This window comes from Nycticebus coucang, chromosome 20, assembly GCF_027406575.1.
Source record: "Nycticebus coucang isolate mNycCou1 chromosome 20, mNycCou1.pri, whole genome shotgun sequence".
Classification (NCBI taxonomy): Eukaryota; Metazoa; Chordata; class Mammalia; order Primates; family Lorisidae; genus Nycticebus; species Nycticebus coucang.
Window position 1 is genome coordinate 56,036,037 of NC_069799.1, and position 22,774 is coordinate 56,058,810.

The window sequence follows — 22,774 nt, forward strand, 5'->3', positions numbered from 1 at the left end:
TTATGGAAGACAATATATTTTAGAAATAAATACATATGCAGTGATTAAAAATATTAAACACCTTGTTCATTGAAGATCAAATATTAACCTCCAAATATGAAGACCCGAGAAAATTGTCTTCAATATAGAGTTTTTATCTGTTTGACTCTATAGTGTAAGCTTTTTCTTTTTAATTTAAACCTGTCAGAGGTGAAAATATTAATTTCCTTTTCCACGGAGAAATCCAATAATGGAGTGAAAGTCAGACTTTATTGGGACACACTTTATCAATTAAATCTGATTTTTGTTAACAGTATCTTACAAGCTCTCAGTTTAAATGAATCTTATTTTGAAATCTTTTTCTTGAAACAGCACCTATCTGAATGAGAAGTCACTCCAACTGACAGAGAAATGCAAGAATATGCAATATGGCATCGAGTCTCTGTCTAACAAAACCAAAGGGTAAGTCCTACTCTTTTCCCACTTAATTATTTTTGAAACTAAGTGTTTTGCATGCAAAATGTTTCATAGCATCATTGAAATCATTTGGAAGATAAGATTGTGTTCACTCTCAGGCTTGATTTGGGGCTCTGAAAATCTCCTATTTTTGAGGAAGACAGATGAGGGCACCAATAGTTCAGACCAGGGTGAGACCTTGAGAGTGGAACACAACGTACTTGTCCCTAGATCCACATCTGTTAAAAAAACATTGCGTAGTTTCATTGATTCAACTTTCGTAGGCCTCCAATCCTTTTGGCAATCTGATGTACATTCCAGACACTACCCTGCATAACATCCTGCTTACAGTGTCATCAGCTGAGCAGATTTACCTCCATTGGGCTGTGGTACCCTCTCACCTTCCCTACCTCTGTTTAAGTCTAATACTTTTTAGAGAGCTCCCTACATCATTTCCTCCAATATGGGGAAAAGAAAGTCTAGAAGCTCTGTGCTTCAAACATGGGAGGGGCACTGTGGCCTGAGGTTCTGATGGGAGAAGCACCATTTTGATAGTACCTGGAAGGAGCCAGGTCTGACAGCACATGGGGTGAGGGCATGTGGTTACACCTGCTGTCTCCCTGAAAGTCACCTGGGTTTCATTTTGCTGTGCATGTGCCTGATAAACTTTGAAGATTGTTCGGAGTAAGAAGTATTGGGGCCAGTCCTGTAAAGGAAGACTCAGTGGTGTCCCCACCTGCATATTTTTCTCTTTCTCTTCCTAATAATCATTCATTCTCATTCTCTCTCTTTCTCTCAATCTCTCTCTCTCTCCCCTCTCTCCCCCAACCCCCCTGCTTCTTTCAACGTTAAAAACAGCTTTTGTAGGAGTGAGGAGTTAAAGAAGCTGCCTATAATCCATTCCCTCCCTTCTCTGAGGGTATGGGAGGTTGATCTGGGGGTAAAGAATGCCAGGTAGGTTACCTGGTCTAACCTGCCTCTCAGCTGAACCTCAGGGGTAGATGGACAATGAGATTTGCTTGGAAGAAGAGAATGTATCCATTGAGGGTCCCATGGAGGCTGATTCCTGGCTAAGGTTGTACTTCCAGGAAATGGAACCCAAGGATCCATGGAGATGCATGTGGGCTGTGCAGCTGCCTGGGTGTAAAAGAGCAATGTTTCATAATTTAAATATCCCTACTGTGTTATGAAGCCCACAGACCTCACTGTCACCTAGAGACCTCCCTTACTATTGTAGTCCATGCCCAAGTGGAAAGTCAGGACTGGAGTAGCCCCACTGAATGTCCCAGGCCTCTCTTTGCTTTGTCTGAGCCTCTTGATTCCCTGGGTCCTTGAAATCATTAAGGAAAGCTTTACATGGGTGAGACGTCTGATTTGAGTGCATCTGGTTTGTCAGTCTAATCTTGTATGGTAAGTCAGTCTTGATATAGTAACTCTCATCTTGAAGAGCCATTCCGTGAGACTCTGTTACAACTCAGATAAAAGAGAGACATGCAACAGACATGCCTGTGCTTGCTCCAGGTTAATTACAGACCCACCCTAGAGGAATATGATGACACTCTGATAAGGAGAACCTGCCAGGAGAGTCCCAATAATGAGATAACATCTTTGATGTCCTGATGAGAACAGTTTGGTGGTCTCTGATAGAAACCAGCTCCCCCACAGCCAGCAGTATAAGACTGGCCTCCCTCCCTAAACCCCTGCCAACATCTTTTAGACCTTAGCCCACTTGTGCCTAAGCATCAAAATAAATAATACTGCCTTTGTTACACTTTGATCTTAGTGTTCTGATCCACTCCTTTCTTCAGTTTTTATCAATCACTCAGTTTTTTATAGAAGGATAGTTCTAGTACAATTTCTGTTTTCTTTTCCTTAAATTCCAAGAGATGGGTCCCAAGCTTGCTCTACTGTGCTGGGTGTCTTCCACCTGCCCCATCCGATTCCCTTCCCACCCTTCAGAGCCCCCTGCCACAGCTTAGCCTCGTTCTGCCTTTACCCAGGGAGCGTAACTGACATGCTGTTCATCAGTAGGCTCTGGCTCTTTTGCCATCTGGTTTGTCTTTCGGATTTGACCAAGGCAAGAAAGAGATCAGAAAGGGGGAGGAAGGCAAAGAAGCTCTGCCCTTGGGGTGCTGTCACAGTCAACTGCATCCTTGACTAGAGACGGTGCTGCATCACTGCGTGAAGACCAGGACTTCTGTTAGGTTTTCCTCTCTCTCCTCCTTCTCTTACTTTCTTTCCACTCTTTTATCTTTCTCATATTGGACCCTTCAACTTAGGGATAAGCTGTTGATAGTCCTTGGTATTGTACTTGGAGTTCCCTACTACCTGTCCAGACTTTTGGGGAAAATCCTTTCCTTAAGCTATTCTTAAGTTCTACAATTTGAGCAGGCCATCATCCCTGCCAGGAGCCTGGGTTGCCTTAGATTGGTTGGGATGAACACTTTTATGCTTCTCCCTTCATGTGATAAATCCACTGAATTTTGGGGTGGACTCAGAGTAGCTCGTGCATTATAGATGGTCCTACGCACAGTTGATGGTGCCGTGATGTTCTCTTTGTTGTTTGTGTGAGAGGTACAAGATTCTTCCTGAAACTTTTTCTGAGAAACCCAAGTTCCACACTTCTTGCAACAGGCTTCATGTGCTGGATATGTGGCCCAGTGTGATAAAACTTCCTTCCAATCCTCTTCAACACTCTCTCTCTCTGTGCCATGAACTGTTTTTGCTTCTCAAAGTGACAAAAGTCCTCAATGTAAGGATGATCAATATCCGTGTGTTATTACAAAGTACTTGAGTCAGCAGAAGGGGAAAATTCTCCATGCTCTAATGATAGGAGTCTTTTTCAAGGTTCAGGATTTGACGATTCATTTGCATCACCAGACGTGTTGATATGCCGTCTGCTAATCAGAGGGCATGTTTGGCCCTCTCACTTTTTTTCTGTTGTTTGTATTTGGAGCTAAGACCTTTCTCCCATTTGTTCTTTAGGGGATGCCTTTCCATTACCCACACAATTTTCAGCTAGCTCATATAATTAGCCTGCATTGGTTATCTATTTGGCAAAGGTCTAGAGAGAGCAAGCATGGATTGCCCGTTGCTATGAAAGTGTTATTTCGTGCACAGGAGACTAATTTTTTTAGTTGTATTGTCTATGGTCAGGAATTGTGCGCTGTGCAACTCGTGCTATTACAGACTTACAGAGGACAATAGCGAAAAGCCATTCAGTGTACGGCGGTAAAAAAGTCATTTCATTTCCTTAGAAATAATTATCTGGCCCTATTTTTGTCATGGTCTGTTAAAGACTTAGAATTTTCTCTTCAGCCAATTTGTCCCTTTCAGGTTGCTAAAATAGAATTTAAGAAGAGAGAGTTATAGCGGGAGGGAAACAGCACTTTTCCTCTCCCCTGGTCTTGATGGTATTTTTGAATCCTAGGAAATTGAGCAGTTGTTAGGAGAACCAGTGTGACAGGATATAATATGTCACAATTCTTTATCTCTGCTTAAGACTTGGAGCTCTGAAGAGGGTGGGACAGTGTCTTGGTCACACTTCTCTCCTTTGGTGCCTGTTATACAGACAATGCTGTTCAGTAAATATTTACTATGAACATGCATTTTCTATGCACCTTTAATTTCTAAGCCTTAACAATTATCCACAAATCCATAAAACTCCACTCCTTTGTGAAACCCATTTTGACTGCTTTAGCTCTTTCTCTTGCTTTAGGTCTGTACTTTTCTATTTTCTCCCCACCCCCACCTCATTCTTTCCCCCTGAGTATTTCTTTGTGTTTCTCCCCCTTTTCACCAGGTTTCTGTTCCATATAAAATAGTATTCTATATAAAAAATGCTATCCAGCCATCTTATCACTGCTAGTTTGCTCTATTTTTCAATATGGCAAACTTATTGTTTGTAAGCATCTCTGCTTATATTTTTAGAAAAATGTCTGCACAGATATCCACGCTGTGTATTTGAGTCCTTGTTGCTTCAGACAAATGACATGATTTTTCTGAGAACAAACACTTCAGATGTACTGATCCAGGAAACGAACTCACTTCCTCCTCTGGGGTTTCTCTGCCTTTGGGTTACGCCTTCTCTCCCTTTCTTCTTTCTTCTATTTTTCCAAAAATCCTGGATTCCCTGGAGAACGTGCAGTTACGTTTGTTCACTCCCTACCATTTGGTCCAAGTAGATGAACTGCTCTAACAAACTAAAGATCTAAACTCGGATCTTCACGTAAAATTTTTCTCTCTCTCACGCTACGTGCAGTATTCCTTTTTGATCAGGCTGACTCTCCTGGGCGACTCTGCCCCAGGTATTTGGGAATGCTGCTTCTTTCCTCTTGTAATACTGTCATTTTCAAGATGGGCTTGCTTGCTGCTTAAAGGAAAATACTAAAGAGAAAGCTTGTCCTAAGCACAGTCTTCAGAGATACATCTCACTTCCACTTGCGTTCCAACTGCCTGAAATGGGCCCTGATACACGCTGGGGGTCACGTGACTGGTTTTTGGCCAATAGAATGTAAGTCGAGTGGCACGTGCCTGGTGGGGCAGCTGCTCACAGTGCAGCAACAGCTCTGAGCCATGGAAAGGGATCAGTGGTGACCAGCCAGATATCATCTCTGCTACATGTTTATCTCCGTCATTCTGATCCTTCTCAAGTGTGTCTTAAACAGAAACATGCTTCTAGACAGCATCTTATACACCTTGTGAGCACCCTCAGAAGTTTAAATAGTGCATCTAGTGATAAATTGAGAAGTCTTCTCAGGAACAGAGTGCAAACCACCGCCCTGTGACTTTCTGAGTGGTCACAAGGGCAGGAAAGGCTCATCGGTAGTCAGAGAGCTTTGGGGGGTATGGGTAAGATGCAGGATGCTCCGAATTAAGATTTGGAATATCTGCGTTGCGTGGACTAGGTGTGACTTGTACTGTCCACTTTGGTCAGTGTGTGTGTTTGATGAGCTATTTCATGCAGCACTTTTTAAAATTACCAGAAAGTAGAAGTTTCTGAAAGATACCTTCTTCACGAAGTGGCATAAAGATGTTAGTTGGAAGGTGAGAATTGAAGACTGGCCCTAAATGTTCTTCATTCTTTATTGCCCTAGAGAGAGCAGCATGACCAGGATTGCTACTGGTAAAGAGGAGGCATAAATTATAGTCGATCAAACTTCAAAAAGCCAAATGTGAGCCTATCACTAGGCAGCCTGCTAACAAAAGCAAGTATTCTAAGTGTCAAGTTGTCTGTCGAGAAGAAAGGTTTGTGGTCATATACAAGATTTTCTTTGCCCAGGATGACGTATGACTTGTTTCTGTTCCACTTTAGATCTGTGGAGCTTTAATCACCTTTTAAAGTGACGTGCACACCTCTGTCTGTCTGCCCCTCTATAGCCTCTTGCCTTTTCTGGTCAGCTTTTAAGAGCTGCAAAATCTAGCCCTCTTTTTTTTCTTGGATGGGGAGGAATAGATCAGAAAAAAAGTTAACAGCCAAGAGCCATTCATGCTGGCATGCTATATTCTTAATATCTGGAGAAATTTTTCTTGGTAACCAAAGCGGAAAATTTTAAATTGAGGGGCAGAAGAGCTAATGCTAGGGGGGACGATAGAGATATTTGAAAAATTTTGCATTTACAACAAACAAGAGTTATGCCAAATCTATTAAAGGTGATTTAACAATCATTCTGTCCTTCAAAGAGTACATGGAATATGAATGATCACATTCTAAGAACTCAAAGGATTCCTTTCTTAAATTCTTCACATCTGTGTATTATTTTTATTTCTACTAAATGTATTATGTATTGTATTTAATGCATGTGTTACTTTTTTTAATGCAATTCTCTGAGTTCAAAGATGAAAAATGGGATTATGGCTTGTTGGAAGTCAGGCAACCTATTAGTGAAAGGATGGGAAATAAAAGACTGGTTTTTTTCCTCTGTGTGTGTGTGTGTTTTTTTGTGTGTGTGTGTGATAGTTGATCTTGAAAGACAGCCAGCATAATCCACATCTGAATTCCTTAATTAACAGTGGGTAAGAATTCCTTACTATCATTTTTACAGTGCTGAAAGATTGAAATAGTTGTATCATATTATCATAAGTGTTTGTCAGTGGAAACAAAACCAATTTCCCCTCGGAGGATAACTGAAAGACTGGCTTTCTAGTTGATTCTGCATTCACATTAGATGGCTTTTTTATACTTTCAAATAACTAGTCATGTGAATGAAACCTTTAGTGGGAAGACCATGACCATGAAAATATTAAAATTTATTTAAGGCCATTGAGAAATAATTGGAATTATTTTCAATTTTAGAAATGCTACAGAGAAAGAAAGCAGATAGGTTATGGTTTTTGGTATCTTCAAATGTAACAGGCTGTGTTAGAGGGATGGTTTATTTATTATTTCCAGCAGCCAGACTTCCAAGCTGGCTGCAAAGATCCTCTCCTCCTGGTATGTACACACTTACCCAGTCCCTGCCACCCTGAAGGGGGCTGCCCTGCTGACCAGTAGGATACAGCAGAAATAATACTATGTGATGTTCAAGGCAAGTTCATAAGAGACTTTGTGAGTTCTGTGCAATAATAAATATTTACTGTTTTAAGGCACTGTGTTTGGGAGTAATTTGTTAGTCATAGATAACCAACTCACGGCACGGTTCTGTATCCTTTTCATTTTTATATTTTTGTCACAATAACAATAGTTACTATTACCATAGTCATCAATAGTGACAGTCACAAATACCACTTTTGTGGATCTGCTGGCTGCTGAGTAACTTAAATGTATCAATAGCCCTTGCAAGATTTCTTCAGGGTAGATTTTATTATTTTAATTCCACAAGTGAAACAAATGAGCTTTGAGGGTTTCAATGGCTTGCAGAACTGAAGACAACTACAAATGGAGGATCCAGAATTTGGGGGGGTGACCTTCTGATTGTTCTCTTGTCATTACTCCGTGGCACCTCTCTTTTTTTCTTTTTTTATATTTTTTGCTTCTTTTAATAAGAGCAGAATTATTAAGTCACATGTTGAAAAGGAGAAAGCTATTGGATTTTATAAGGAGAAACTACTCAAAAGTGATCCATCTGCAAAACACACATTCCTCGCTTTTTTTTTTTCTACTTATTTTGCTTGAGCTCGTAGAATGTAAGTATACTTAGGTAGCATTATCCTGCATAGCAATTACGCTGCTGGCAGATTGGGCAAGCAGAAGTGATTCTCTTGGTAAGAGGCTATGGCCAGCAGCTAGTTACTGTCATAGTTCAAAAGTGATATCTGAAAACTTTGGGCACTTTTTATGACCTGGTTCTATATTAAAATTTAATTTTCAAAACACATAGCAACCACCTTGTGCACAGTACTATGACAAGCACAAGGAGAGTTATTCACAACCTGGTGGGTACCTCAGATTCCCCAGAGAGCTTTCTCAGAGTATGCGCAGTTGAAGACAAGATCTAGAACTCCCACTTAGGGACACCGCAACAGCAGCTCACAGCAAACGAAGAATGCCTGGTATTTAAACAATATTTATAATACACTGGCTGGAGAGGCCTCCTCATTGCCCTTCACTTTTGACACTGCGATGCCCCCGAGCTCAATTCTCAGGCCTCATTTCATTCTCATCCCAGTCCAAGGTCCACCATTTGAGTAGCAAGGCCGATAGCATCGACTTTCCTTGCCTTTCTGATCTCATCTCCTGCTCCCCCGAATGCCTCGACTTCTGAGTGACTCATTGGTAGATTCTTGCTGCTGGGAAATCTTGTTGTTCCTCAAACACACCAGACCACCCTCCATCTCTGGCCTTTGCTAGTTGTCGTTCACGCTGCCTAGAATGTTCTTCCCTTTCTCACATCTCCTAGGTGAGAACCGATTACTTGATTACTTGTTTCAAGGCTTTGCTCAATTATCACCTCTTAGCAATGGCTTCCCCAGTCACCCTACGTAAATTGCAGTCCTGTTCCACACGCTTTCTTTCCCTGGGGTTCTGCTTTGTATTACTGAGCACACAGAACTACCTCCCAGTACTTCAACATGCTATTAATTTATGTGTTATGTTTACTGTCTAGAATCTCCCCTCCAGTATAAAAGTCATAAGAACATGGATTTTTACATTTTGCTGACTATATTATCGGTGCCTGGAACAGTGCCTCACACATAGCAGATGTCCAATAAATTTTTGTTCAATAAATACATGAAAATGAAAAGATAAGTACTACAGGGCTATATAACAGATATAGGAGTGATACAAAGGAGAGAGAGGAGTTATATACAGGCTCTTATTTATAAAAATTGGTTTTATAAGATCACCTAATTGGTACCTTCGCTTCTGCATATCCTGGAGATTTCTTTCTGTCAACTTGAAAAGTAGGTCATTGCTTGTTCATGTCTAGACATAGTGATCCTATTACAAAGAGAAATATAAAAATCTTCAATATCAGATTCATTCTTTGTTTATTTCATTCTTTCTATCCTGGTGATGTATTTGCATCTTGCAAATGTTGGGGAGGAAGAAGCATCAAGATACAGAAAGTCTTATTTTATTTTGAGATACTACATGATTTTGGCCTTGTATCAACCAGTCCACTGAAGTAAAATTTAAAACATGCGGAGAAGGTGTGTCACAAATGGATATCCATTTGTGTTATATATTCTTGGTTGACCATCCAGATCTATTCTCCACTCTTTTCCAACTTGCTTTGTGCTCTTGGAAACTGACTTCCTTAGACCATGTTACTTGGACTCTCTTACCCTTAGGCTTCTTGTGAGACTCAGCCTATGAGAGTCCTTGACAAGAGAGTAGAAGGCAGGATGAGAGAGACTTTGGGGGATTATTTTTCTGGATTCCTCTCTGTGGCCTGTGGTCAGAGATGGGCTGGATCTTCTATCAAAGGCCACAGCCCTTGCCTGGTAACCTGGGCTCCTTCACTTGCAGCTACCACTCTTTCTGGGTCACCTGTAGACTTGGGGTGGAAAGAACTCTCCTGTTCTCCCAAGTTGGCAGCCATAGTGTGCTCCACCAGTCTGTGTAGACTTCTCTGTACCACATCCATCACTTTGTATTAATAAACACATACACCTTTTCCTCTTAGTTGGCTAAGGTTTACCCACAGGTTTACCCTGTTCTCCTAGCACATGTCTTAAGTATATACTCAATACCAGTACCTCAAAGTTAATTTTTCTAGCATAGAGAAAGTATTCCCTGCTTTTTAAAAAAAAATCCATGCCTGGCTTTTTCAAAGAATGCAGTGTAGCACTTTGGAGATTTCATTGTGGCTCTGGAAAAGTATTTTGGCATCATCAGGACTTAATCTCTGAAGCTGTTTTGTAATATTTATTAATATTTGACTTGTCTGAGAAACATTAAAAGATATTCAGAGAATAAAAGTTTCAGATCCCTCTCTCCCATGCCAATTGACAATGCCCACAGCATTCTAATCAGAAGTTACCATCATGCATAGTTGAAAAACACAATGTAAGTTGAAGTCTTCTGCCTTTAGTGGAGGAAATGTGGATGCTACTGCCTGGTTCAACTCAGTCTGCCTGCCACACACAGGTCTCTTTGTTTAGGTTTCATCCATTCATCAGCCATTCCTTTAAAAAGTATTACCCAGGGGAAATGATTGGCTATATTGACTAAAAATTTTGTAGCACTGTATGTATTTGCAGATTTTATTTTCATGCAAAGCTAAGCTCTTCAGGGGCTTGGTGGAAACTATCTGCAGAAGACTTTTTGATCTTCACAGAGCATCGCACAGAAAACTACTGACTTAATATTACTGGGCTATCTCCACCCATCTAATAGATAAGAAAAAATTGACTTTCGCCATGAAGAGACATTATCAGAAATTAAATCAGTATCTCAGCTGCTCAAATAGGACAAATATTAATAAATGAATATCTTCGGGATAACCTCTAAGCACCTAATACGCACCCAGTGTAGTAATCTAATCTCTCCCTTATTCACAGAGGATATGTTGTGAGATGCTTTGTGGATGCCAGAAACCACGGGTAGTACAAATCCCTGTATACAAAGTCTAACGATTAAGTTCTCAAACTCATCCTGGAAAAGTGCTATCTACCTCATTGCTGAATATCACTATGGTCACCTTCAAAGTCCTCCCCTCGGGAAGGTTTGCACCAACATGAGTGCCTAGTCCACCTTTCAAAGCAATTTTGGAGCTCTTTTTCTGCAATGGCCTTGAGAGTCATGGTCATACAAAGGTCTGGCAAGTTCACAAATTTGCCACCATGTGTTTATGTCAGCAGCACTGTACAAACAGCTTGGGAAGATTTCATAACCTTGGTATATCAGTGTATCACAGCCGTGTTCCTGCTGACCTGTGGTGTGTCATTGATTATCATTGTTGTGTGTTTTGTGTGCCATCCAACGACAGTTCTGATGGTCATTTAGGATAGGTTTGCAAACTTAATTGTCAAACCTTATATGCTGCTTTTTCTATTTAATAACTGAGATGGCTACTAAGAGACTAGTAGCAAGTGTCAATATACTGGATAAGGGGATGATTCAAATCCTGGGCGAGATGGGGTTGAGAGGGATGTGAGATTTCATCATGCTGCTCTGAACAGTGTGCAGTGTAAAATTGTTATTCCTGGAACTATCCATTTAATATTTTTGGACCATGGCTCACTGTGGGTAATGGAAACTAAAGAAAATGAAACCATGGGTAAAGGGAGAAGTACTATAAATGTTTAATGATTAAATTAATTAGCCATCAATTATAGCACTTAAAAAGCCCTATTTATATCTTAATTGAGATAAAACTAGTCACAGCATGTGAGTCTTCATCTTCAAAGAGACATATCTAGAAAAATGTTTAAAATTTTAATATGGCATTTATTATCGTTTAGTATGTTATTTATAATTTGTGTCTCATTTTGAGAATTATTAATAGTGATTTAAGAAGATGTTATTTATTCTTTTGAACATAATTTGCTGCATTATTTAGTGTGATTTATTGTACATCTTGGGACCAGAAAAATGTTTCTGATGGGATTAATTTTCAGTTTCATTACGAAAATAGATGAGATGCAACATGATATGTTAGAAAGAGCCAAAATGTGAATAAAAGTCATGGGTTTAATTCTTAGCTCATCCACTTACAATGCAATATTGAACATGTTGTTTATCGTCCCAGAACTTTTAGTTTGATCCAGAAAAATGGAAGTAATATCATAAGTGGAGTTGTCTCCCAAGATTTTGTGTTTTATAAACTGAAAGCCAACTGTATATGTAAGTGTGGAGAAAGTATATGATTTAGAACATTTCCCTTAACAGGCAACTTTGGCAGAGACACACTTGACTCCTGAAATTGGCCCACATTTGGAGCATGTGGTTTTTACTTCTTAAATGATTTTCTGCTGCAATCATGCTCTCACTTTAGTATCATGATGGTACCGTGGCAATCTTAATTTTTGGCAAAAGCTGCTTGGTGATTTAGTTTTTAGTAGAAAAGGGCAAGGATTTAGGGAAAAAATTACTCCCCTTTTGATATTCCATATTCTTTAGTCTTCACCTTTATAATATCAGAAGATAATGCTTCATTTTTAGACCGGGCATAAAAATGATTCTTTGAACATAGTAATTTCAAGGAATAAGTGTCTTAAGTACTATCATCAGATTGTGAAATGGCCAGAAGTCTTTCTTCCCTTTAAATAGATAGGTCTGCTGTAATGTGTTCACTTGGTTTTATATATCAGTGACTATAAAGTCAGAAGCCACGTTGTACACCTACCTTGCCGGTAAGATTAGACACATTATGATTGGCATCCTTCAACATTAAGTTAAATTGGAGCCAGCTACAATTTATTGGGGGAAGTTTAAAATGAAAAATTTTAAAGACTGTATCTATTTCACAACGCACCTTTATTTTAATTGGCAGTGGATGACAATTTTAATGTTCCAGACTAAGCTTAATATACAGACAAGAATGATTTTAAAATGGCACAAACTCTGCTTTTCAAGGAAGTTAAAGTAAAGGTATCACATACTCAGGAGCATTTGCACAACATCTTGGTGGAAAATAAAGTCATCATTAATTTCCCCAAGAAGTAGTTGGAGTTTGGATCTTATATGATAGTTCTGTTTAGCCCAGGCTTTGAACCACTCTGGATCAGTCTTGCTTGATAAATTAGGTGTGGCAGCAAAGTCTGACCTAGCCTTCGCAGCAGGCCTCATTAAGGCTGAAACTATGGGATGGTGAATGGGTGTGAGCCAGGCCAACAGGTTGCACAACTGTGGTGAATTATAGGATCAGTGGTGAACTTGTTCATGTTTAATAACTAGCTTGGCTTGAGGAAGGAAGCACATTGCCCTGATGTGTCACATTTGCCAATTCCTGTGGTGTAAACACTCTCATTTCAAAGCTGCCAGTGGTTTAACCACTTGCCCACAACAGTCCTGAACATTGAACACTCAGCTCCCACAAGCTTGTATGAGAGAAAGTTCAGAGGAAAGGAAGAAAGAACCCTACCCCAAGCCCTCCCTATGCCAACAAAGAGGGTGAAAATGGAGATTACTTTGAAGCCTAAGGGGTCATCCAAAGAGAGATAGGACTTTAACCTCTTTAAGTTGCAGAGGTTAGACATTTACTATGTAGCAACATAACCCCTTTCCCTGATTCCTGTGTAAACTCTTCAGCAAATTGATTATCATTGAGGGAGCTCAAAAAAGAACATGGGTACAGTCACTCATGATAAAAAGGGTAAAAATTTAACAGGACACACGTGTGTACACATGCCAAGAAATTGGAAATTGGGACAGATGAGTGAGTGGACTGACAAAATGACCAGCTACTGAGCTCTGGTGTGAGAATTTTCAGGCAATACATTGAAGGAGGGCTGGGCTTTAATATAGAGAGATTTGTGTATCGGACAAGTCAGTATCAGGGAAAGTTATTAAGTAGAAGCCATTAATGGAAGAAGGAAATGTGGCTTTGAGTTTAATGAGAGTAGTTTATAGCTTATTACATTTCATATTTACATTTGAACACATTTCCTAGGTTAACAAGGACAATCATGTCTTAGATCTGTTAGTCCATCTGGATGGTCCCTGGTACCCTGGTTCCCTGGTTCCCTGTGTCCAGAATGAGTACTGGTACCAAGTGGAGCTGATGTTGGCAGCATCACTTAAGGGAGACAAACCCATAAGAATGACAAGATTTCATGGGCAAAGGTGTTGCTTGGTTGACTACATTCCCTGCATATAAGAAATATTTCCTTTCAGAGATACACTTTGGAGAATCCGCATTGTTCTGTATGTGGGTGGGGGTGTAATTTTCCTGATAGGCTCTTTATGGCCTCTCCCTTCCCTCTGTTCACCAGCATAAGCTTTCTCACTGTTTTAGAGCCTTGATCTCTAATAGCTGGCAACAAATGATGGAGATATTAATTGACAGAAAATGTAAAGGTTTTCTCATTCAAAGGGATATTTGCATTTCAAATGAGAGGGCTCAAAGACTAAAGGATATTCTGTGCTTATGGAATTAATACTTAATGATGGCTTTTGAAAGAGAGGGAGCTCTACTGGGGGCTGGAGAGCAAATTGAGAGATGGACAGTGTAGGCAAAGAGGAGTAATTTGAGAAGCATTGAACAGGACCCCAGTCTGGTTTTTGAATATGCTGTTCAAAATTATAACTTAAGATGATGATTTTGTGGCAATGTTATCTGTACATCTCAAGGTAAATCTATGAACTTGGAGTCTGAAAAAAGTGACTATGTATTTATGATAAACACATACAAATCAGAGAAAGCTAAGGGGAAATGCCCAGAAGCTACGTATGTTGTCATGCTTTGCAATACTGTTTTTGTCTTATGATATGTGCAATATATATGTACCTACACCGACAGCATAATTCTTTGCCAATTGTATCTTTCTAGAGATTTTGAAATGAGTTTGATTTTCATTATTTCTACTCTGTTTTATTTCAGAAGAGATTTAGAGGACTAAAATGAGCAGATTATAAAAATATCCTCCACCCTGACTTATCGGTATGATCGCTGTTGTCTAATTTCACTGACATTTACCTTGTAGGTATTCAGAACACGACTACCTTCAGATTATCACAGATATACAGGGCTGTCCGTGGAAGCGACAAGTTGAAGAGTATACACATTTCAGGTAAAAAAAATTTTTTTAGAGTTTTTAAAAACGTCTTGTTCATTTGCTATTTTGGAAAATAGGCAACATGTTTTTAAAAAGAAAATTGAAATTGACCAGCTGCCAATCAGGATGATTGAATTGTAAGACCCTCTGAGGAGCACATGGCTCGGCTGTGTCCTCATTTTTGGTACAGAAATTGGTAATTATGTTGCCCAAATTAATTATAAAAATCCCTCATTCAAAAGAAAGTTTTTGTTATGTCTTTTATCACATTTTATTACATTGTAAAAGATGTTATCTCTTCTTTCTACCATTTTGCATTTAGTCGTTGCTTGTTTACATTTACGTATGTTGTAAATACAATGTAATAGCATTAGGGAATGTTTGGAAAACATAATCTGTAACCCCATCACTTTAGAATCAAAAGGCTTTGTTTTCTGCATATTCCCTTCAGTTTTTCCTCATCTTTTTAACACAAGTGACGTTCAGGTGCATGAGTTGTTCTGAGTAAGAATCTAGGCAGGAGACATCAACTGCGCCAAACCAGGTTCTCCATTGATCGTTCTAGAGCTTTCCATTGTGCTTGGAAATTGCAAAGCGCGCCCAGACAAAAGTAAATGTTATGAACGCGATATGCTGTGGGGATGTATCTGTAGCTCTCCCCCCAGACCTCCCCATATCTGAGAGCTGGGTCACCTGTCTGTCTGCTTTCTTGGTCTAGATGGCTCTGGGTTTGTTGGCTAGGCTTCATTTTTTTGTTTTTGGGGGTTTGGGGCCCACACTCTCATGCTTTTTTGTGCATCCCATTCGGCTGTGTCCTGTGCTAATTTATTTTATCATATTGTGATCCAGAGACATGCTTTTATCTTTACTCATTTATATTATTAGTGTTTAAGCATCAAATATTTTTAAAAATTTACTAAAGAGACGTTGCTTGCCCCTAATACACTCTCACACACAGCTGCTGCCCGTAGCTCTTCTGTGTGGAGGCCGCAGGGATCCATTTGCCTCATGCTGGCTGCCTCTTCCTCCTTCAATCAGCATATGCTGGTAGTTTGGACCAACCAACTGCCTTTGATTCTGCTGCCAGATGAGGGGGTGGAAGGGTGACCTCCTGACTGGCTCAAAGCTAAGAGTGGGTATTTGCCCTCATTGAGTAGACAAACGGATGTCGTGACTTTCTGTACCATCAAGCCTCCTTCCTACCTGGTATTACAGGATGAAAGGCTGGAAAGGTGATTCCTATTTACCTACTTCATTTCCAGAATATTTTATGCTACACAGCTCTCTACTTAAGACTGGATTTGAGAGATCGTGGTGGCAGGGAGACCAGATAGAAAGTTGCATAGACAATTTGTAACCTAAACCAGTGGCAACTGTGTCTGAGTTTTGAGAGATCTTTCTATATATGCTGAATTGGCAGAAAAGGAAAGGGGAGGGTGCTGGAGGATTGAGCTACTAAGGATCGCTCCACCAAAAACTATCTAGAAAGATAGATGCGTAGTGAGAGCAGTAATGAAAGTAGATGTCGGAGCTTCTACTTCTGGCTGTTAAGTTGATTCAACCCCAGCCTCTTGACAATAATGCAAATGAAACAAATTTATTGTACACCTGTTTGACAGCCTCAGTGAATTTATAGGACTGAAAACCAGAAGCAAGAGAGAACCCAAGGGAGGTGAGCCCAACCTTCGGTGCTGCTTTTTCTTAGAACTTGCTGAATATAAATGCAAAAGTGGCTGAAAGGCAGAGAAGCTGATCAGAGCTTCCAGCAATTCCTGGAAAAACCAGGACTGAAGCCCACATTGGAATCATTTCCATCCTGAGTTGGGTTTAGATTTGTCCTTACCTTGGATTCCTGAGAGAAGCAAAAGCAAATTGTATCTGGAGGAAGGTAACCATATTGGGAGCCTTAAATTATCTCTACAAGTTTTCACACACAGTGTCTGGCTCAATTTTTAAATTATATTCTCTTATAAAGGTCTTTGTTTTTCTTTTCATTCCTTCTTTCTTTTTCTTTCCCTCCCCCTCCTTTTCCTCCATCTTCTTCATTAAAAATCAACATTCTCTTCAAGTTCAAGGGTGCATGAGAGTCATTGCCACAGCTTTGATGGACAGCAGCTGTGTAGATGGATGGTCCATGGACACCGCAGCCATTCTTTGCACAGTACCACCTGGGTATAAAAAAAAAAAGTGCATCAGTAACCATAATGGTTACCCAATGGCCTATCCATCCCTTCAGGGCCAATTTACATAAACATCTGGAGCCATAATACTTATTATTTGTTGTCATTGAAGAGAACAGGCATGGTGACATTTATTTATTTACTTGAATATTTATTATATTGTAATGTGCTTTTTATGGGCATATTTGTAAACTAAGTTGTATAAACTGCAACAGAAGTCTGTACAATTACATCATAATAAAACATCTACTTTCCCCACATTTTACTACTATAGCTGTCCAAATCTGAAAAGTCTCTGGCTTATTTATAAAGCTGGTATTCTAGATATGTCTCCTGTAATTATAGATGTCAAGTAGCTAAAGAGTTTTTTGTTCGATTTATTTAGGGCATTTTATACCAAATTGAGGAAAGGTAAAACGTGAGCCTACAAATGTGATAATTTTTTAGCAGCAGTTAACAAAAGTTCCATTAAATTCTGAAGGATATGAACAAGTCACTATATTCTATACCCATCTGCACCCTTAAACCTGTTGCTGAAAATTCTAATAGTTGACCTCTAAGGACTCTGAAAATTAGGGAACTTCCGTGGTCAAATGATCTAAGAGTAAAAGAGCTTAAGGCTTATTTTTCTCAAGTCAATATGCTACCTGTAAGCAAAAAGGGTAACATTTATTCATCAACAAATATTTGTTTAGGATTTACCAAATTAAAATGCTGTAGGCCCCTCTCATGCCTCATATGGTGCTGGGCACAAAATAGGGCCTCAATGAATATGTATTAATTAAGGAGATATGTGAAAGTAAACAAGAAAAATACAAGGTTTTCCTACTGAGCTCAATGAATTTATAGCTACGTTTAGAGGGACAAGAAATAAAAATATGACTATCTATGCCTAAATGTCAGAGTGAATGATTTAGACAAATACTTTTATATATTAATGCAAGATCACAGTGGGATATAATTTCTTGAAAAATTTTGTGGAAAGAGGCAGGATTTGAGCCCTAGCTCTGTGCTGAGAGCTACAGGTGGAAAGAGAGGGGAGCAGAGATGATCAATTTGGAGGGATGAAGTCAGGAATAAAGCCCCTAAGTTTCCAGGCCAGCTGAGCTCAGCTTGAACTACAAGGTGTTTGAGATAAAGGAGGGTAATTTTAGGTAGATGAGGGAGGGTCTGGTGATGCACAGAGCTCTGTTTGTCAGAGTTCAAGCTGGAGCTTGAACTGCAAGGTGTTTGAACTACAAGGTGTTTGAGATAAAGGGGGTAATTTTAGGTAGATGAGGGAGGGTCTGGTGATACACAGGGCTCTATTTATCAGAGTAAAGTGTCCCCACCCACTCTGGGGACACCCAGAGGCCAATGGGAATTACCAGGAGAATTTTTGGTTTCGGTCTGTGTAATGTTGTGAGAGCTGAAGTGTTAGGAGGGAGTGGGTCATCTACAGGAGCCAGACATCTTAGGGGCTTGTTGTAGAGAAGAACAGTGACCACAGCATGGGCAACCACCTGCAGCATCAAGGGTGCCTATGAAAATGTCAGGGGAGAAATGCTCAACTGTGAGCTCTCTGGGGTCGTGGTGTGTCTTACTTTTGTATTTCCAGTGCCTGTCACACACTTGGCACCCAATAAACGGCTGCACCACTGACGATGTGATAGGACCTGATTGCTTGCTGACTTCCAGTTCTCTAAGTGAAGGGGAATTAAAATAAAGACAAATGAGAAATCTTGGATCTTGTCGATCGGCCTAATCACGGTCCTACTGACACATTGAAAGGTTTCACAGGGAAATTGGCTTTGAGAAGACCAGCCCGTCCTGGACAGAATGCATTTGAGCTGATTTGGGGGACACCTGGATATGGAAGACCTTTCCTTAGTCTGGGAAAAAATGGAAATGCTAAGAGAAAATAGACTTTCCTCCCAAAAGAAAAGCAACTGTAGTTTAAAACTGGTTTATCTAAGGAATATACGGCCTCTCCATGGCCATCTTCTCAGCAATTTTATCTTTTTTGCATTATGATGGACTTTGTCCCCTGTTTATAGATTCCTAAGCCTTTATTTCATACTTAATTGTTGGCCTGACAACTTTATAGCCTAGAATTTGAATGTGTAGCTTCTCTGAGCCTTTCCCTGGGAACATGAGAGGCTTAACAAGAAGGGTTTCTTTTGTGTTTTTTTTTTTTTTTAGATATAGTCTCACTAGTCTTGGTAGAGTGCTGTGGAGTCACAGCTCACAGCAACCTCAATTCCTGTGCTTAGGTGATTTGCTGGCCTCAGCCTCCCAAGTAGCTGGGACTACAGGGGCCTGCCACAGCACCTGGCTAAATTTTTTTTTTGCAGTTTTTGGCCAGAGCTGGGTTTGAACCCACCACCAAGTACATGGGGCTGCACCCTACTCCTTGAGCCACAGGCGCTCCCCAACGCCCAGCTATTTTTTGTTGTAATTTGCCTGGGTCCAGGTTCGAACCCGCCACCCTCGGTATATGGGGCCAGCACCCTACCCACTGAGCCATAGGTGCCGCCTGACGAGAAGGGTTCTTAATCCGAATTCCAGGTCAGTGGTTTCCCAAAACCCTTGAAATTGTATGTGAAATTTTGTACGTGTTTCTGGGGAAAGAATCCGTAACTTTCGTTAGATGCTCAAGGAGTCTAGGTCCCTTCACGTGGACTAAGTGTATTTCTGCAGACTTTTCTGCCCCTGAGACCCCCGTTTGTTTTATGAATTGGACTGTTTGTTTCACCTTCCATGGTGGCAAGGTAATCACAAGCTCAGGTGTCTGGCTGGGATTTCATTTACCTCTTGGTCTCCTTCAGACATTCTAAAGAAGCCCTAGCTATGAAGCAACCTTTTGTGAGATCCTAGAAGAAGAGGGATTTAGTGACAGTTGAAGATGCCCTCCCCTGTGTTTTTCTTGGCATCCAGTTCTTTTTACATGTGTTCATACAAAGTCAACCATGTTGAGATGTCTGCCTTTCCTACTATTAAAACCACTTATTGATTCCCACTGTAGAGTCCTCCCCCAAGCACAAGCCAATACACAGAATAATTTTGTAGAAAATCTACCTGGATGTCCATCTATAAAGTTATTATTCTTCCCGTTCCCTCTCAGTTTTGAAACTGATAGCTAATCGTGTGCTTGAACATAGCACTCACATATTTGAAACTAACATCAAGATACTTAAAATTAAACATATTATGAGATGCCCCTGTTCTGCCCTCCTTTGTGAAGCTCTAGAAACTTCTGGTAAGCAGGTTTGATCCCAGCAGATCTTTGAGCGTCGGTAATTGGTCTTACATTCCCTAGGTAACTTGCCTGGTAATTACTGCATTAGCTTTCTTGAATGATTTTCTGACTTAAAAGAACTGTATTCATTTGCGTGACCAATTACAAAAAACTAATAGGTACACAGCAACAGAGCTTCATTTTCATTTTACTTCCACTTTTTTCCCCCCAGAAATACACACCATTATTTTGTTTTCCAGTTTCTTTTGCAGCTACTCATACCTTTTGATTTTTTTTAAACCTCCTCATGTTGCAAAGAGGTGAGTTGATGTTCAAGATGATTGAGTAATATCAGCTAAGTATTTACGGAAAACTTAGGCCAGAAAACAGTGCTGTTAGGTAAATGCACACATTTAAGACTCATGCAAATCAGATACCTTTCAAATGACTTGTCAAACAGGTATTTTGTGCCTGATTGCTTTATTACAGATAACTATTACAGGGTAGCGATTTTATTAAATCTGGAATTATTCCCTCGGGTTTGATTAAATTAAATTTTGAACATTATTCCGTTGCCTTTCTTGTGTGAGATATCTAAGAAAACATTCCAGGGTTGTCATCATAGATTCAGAGATATTTCTAAAGTAACAGCCTCTGTGCTATTTTCATTTTTCATTTCATTTTTATTTGAGCTCTTTGGAAAAGAGCCTTAAACAACATACCTACCATATTATATATGTTAATTTTTTGAAATTACATGACTTTCACATTGTTTAAACAGTATCATTTTATGATTGAATTTTGTGGAAGGGTATAAATTCTGCCACTAAATAGATAAGTCAGTATTTTGCACAAACTCATAGAACTTGGCAACCAAACTTTAGTTTCACCAACAAAGTTTTTTGGTATCACCTGAGATAACAATATTCCAAATTTTCCAAAAACAATAATATTGCTTGGTTTGGGCTGGCATTTTGTGAGCTTGTACTTGTTCATTCAATCATTTATTGGACATTATTATGCTCCAGGCATTTTGTTCCATAGCACAAATTTCCTGGAGAAAAGTGAAAACCATTCTAATCAGGAACTGTTTTTCATTATTCAAAACCATATCCATTGTTCTGAGCCACTATTCTTCTCGTTCCCTTGAAATGTTTGCTGTTTCCATTTCGTGTAGGATGACTCTGGTGACAACTGAAAGCAATACATATTTTATTCTTTTTTAATTGAAGGAGATGTGTGTACTTTACAACAGGTGTTTGGGGTCAGTTGTCAGATTCAAAAAGCCGCTTTTCCTTGTTTCCTCTGAATCCAGATCACTTTTCATCAGTGACATCCTGCCATATCATCTGTTTGTCACACTGTACAGCATGTCTGTGCATTTAGAAAAGCAACAGATACCACACCATGTCATTACCTCTGCAATGTTTTATATTAGAAACTAGCTCGTGTGCATTTAGAGACTTACTTAGTCTTCAGAACATAAACTTTGCCATAAAAATGTGGCAAACCCATGTGGGGTTCACTGCTCTTCTCATTTCTGTTCCAAAATTTATCTCCCAAGTTGTACTCAATGTTAACTATATTTTTTTAAGCTCTCATGGATGATAAGGCCTCTTCTAGGCTGCCATGTCATCCTCTTCTCTGTAGATGAGATTACTTGCGATTTCCTCATTGGTACATAGCGTCATTTACACCGGCACAGTATCTCAGTAGGTAGATATTTCTCTAGCGTTTCAACATTGCTCTCTCACTTCTGAGTTTAAATTTCCATTGACTTCCCATCCCTTGCTTTGATGATCATATTCTTTTAATTTTTTTTTTGCAGTTTTTGTTTTTTGGCTGGGGCTGGCTTTGACCCTGCCACCTCCTGTATATGGGGCCCGGCACCCTACTCCTTGAGCCACAGGCGCCACCTGATCATATTCTTTTATATTTTATCTTACCTTGGTTTAATTCTTATATGCTACTCAAATAGGCGAGCTGACCTTTCATAAAATTAAAGATAGCAGGGTACACATTAGCTAATAAAGGAAAAACTCAGACATCTGAGGTGCGATTGTATTTGATAATTTTTTCCTTAATGCTTTAATTATTTTCAATCCAAATTTTTTTTTAATTGGCAAATAATAATTGCATATATTGGTGGGGTACAATGTGGTTTCCCAAAGCTCTTGAAATTGTATGCGAAATTTTGCACGTTTCTGGGGAAAGAGTCCGTAACTTTCATCAGATTCTCAAGGAGCCCAGGACCTTCCCTGTGGACTAAGTATATTTCTAAGCATGTATGTGTATATTGTGTAGTGATCGTATCGAGCTAATTCTTCCATCTGTCATCTCACGTACTTACCATTTTTACTTAGTGGGAACATTTAAAATCTCTCTTAGCTGTTTTGAAACATACAGGACGTTATTATTAAGTGTAGTACCATGCTGTCCAGTGGAGCTTGAAAACTTATTCCTCAGGTCTAACTAAAACTTTGTGTCCTTTGACCAACATCTCTCCATTCCCCCCAGTCCGTGGTTAGCACTGTCCTATCTGCTTCTATAGTTGACCTGTTTAGATTCCAGATGTAAATGTGATTGTGTAGGATTTGTCTTTCTGTGCCTGGCTTATGTCACTTATGTTCTCCAAGTTCATCCATGTCATCACTAATGTCATCATTTCCTTTCTTTTTAAGGGTGTATAGTATTGTATATATTTACTACATTTTCTTTATCCATTCATCCACTGATGGACACTTATGCGGACTCCACACCTTGGTGGATGTGAGCAATGCTTCCATGAACATGGGTGTGTAGATACCTCTTCACCATATTTATTTTAATTCCTTTGAAT

At 39.7% G+C, this 22,774-nt stretch overlaps 1 protein-coding gene across 1 annotated transcript in view; it reads left to right on the forward strand.

The window, feature by feature from the left end:
• Positions 1–22,774, forward strand: part of ST8SIA6 (ST8 alpha-N-acetyl-neuraminide alpha-2,8-sialyltransferase 6) — a 98,343-nt gene that overhangs the window by 53,380 nt on the left and 22,189 nt on the right. The window contains exons 3-4 of the mRNA XM_053572898.1: positions 352–441; positions 14,467–14,553. Of these exons, the coding sequence (XP_053428873.1) occupies positions 352–441; positions 14,467–14,553 (177 nt within the window). The remainder of the gene's footprint in view (positions 1–351; positions 442–14,466; positions 14,554–22,774) is intronic.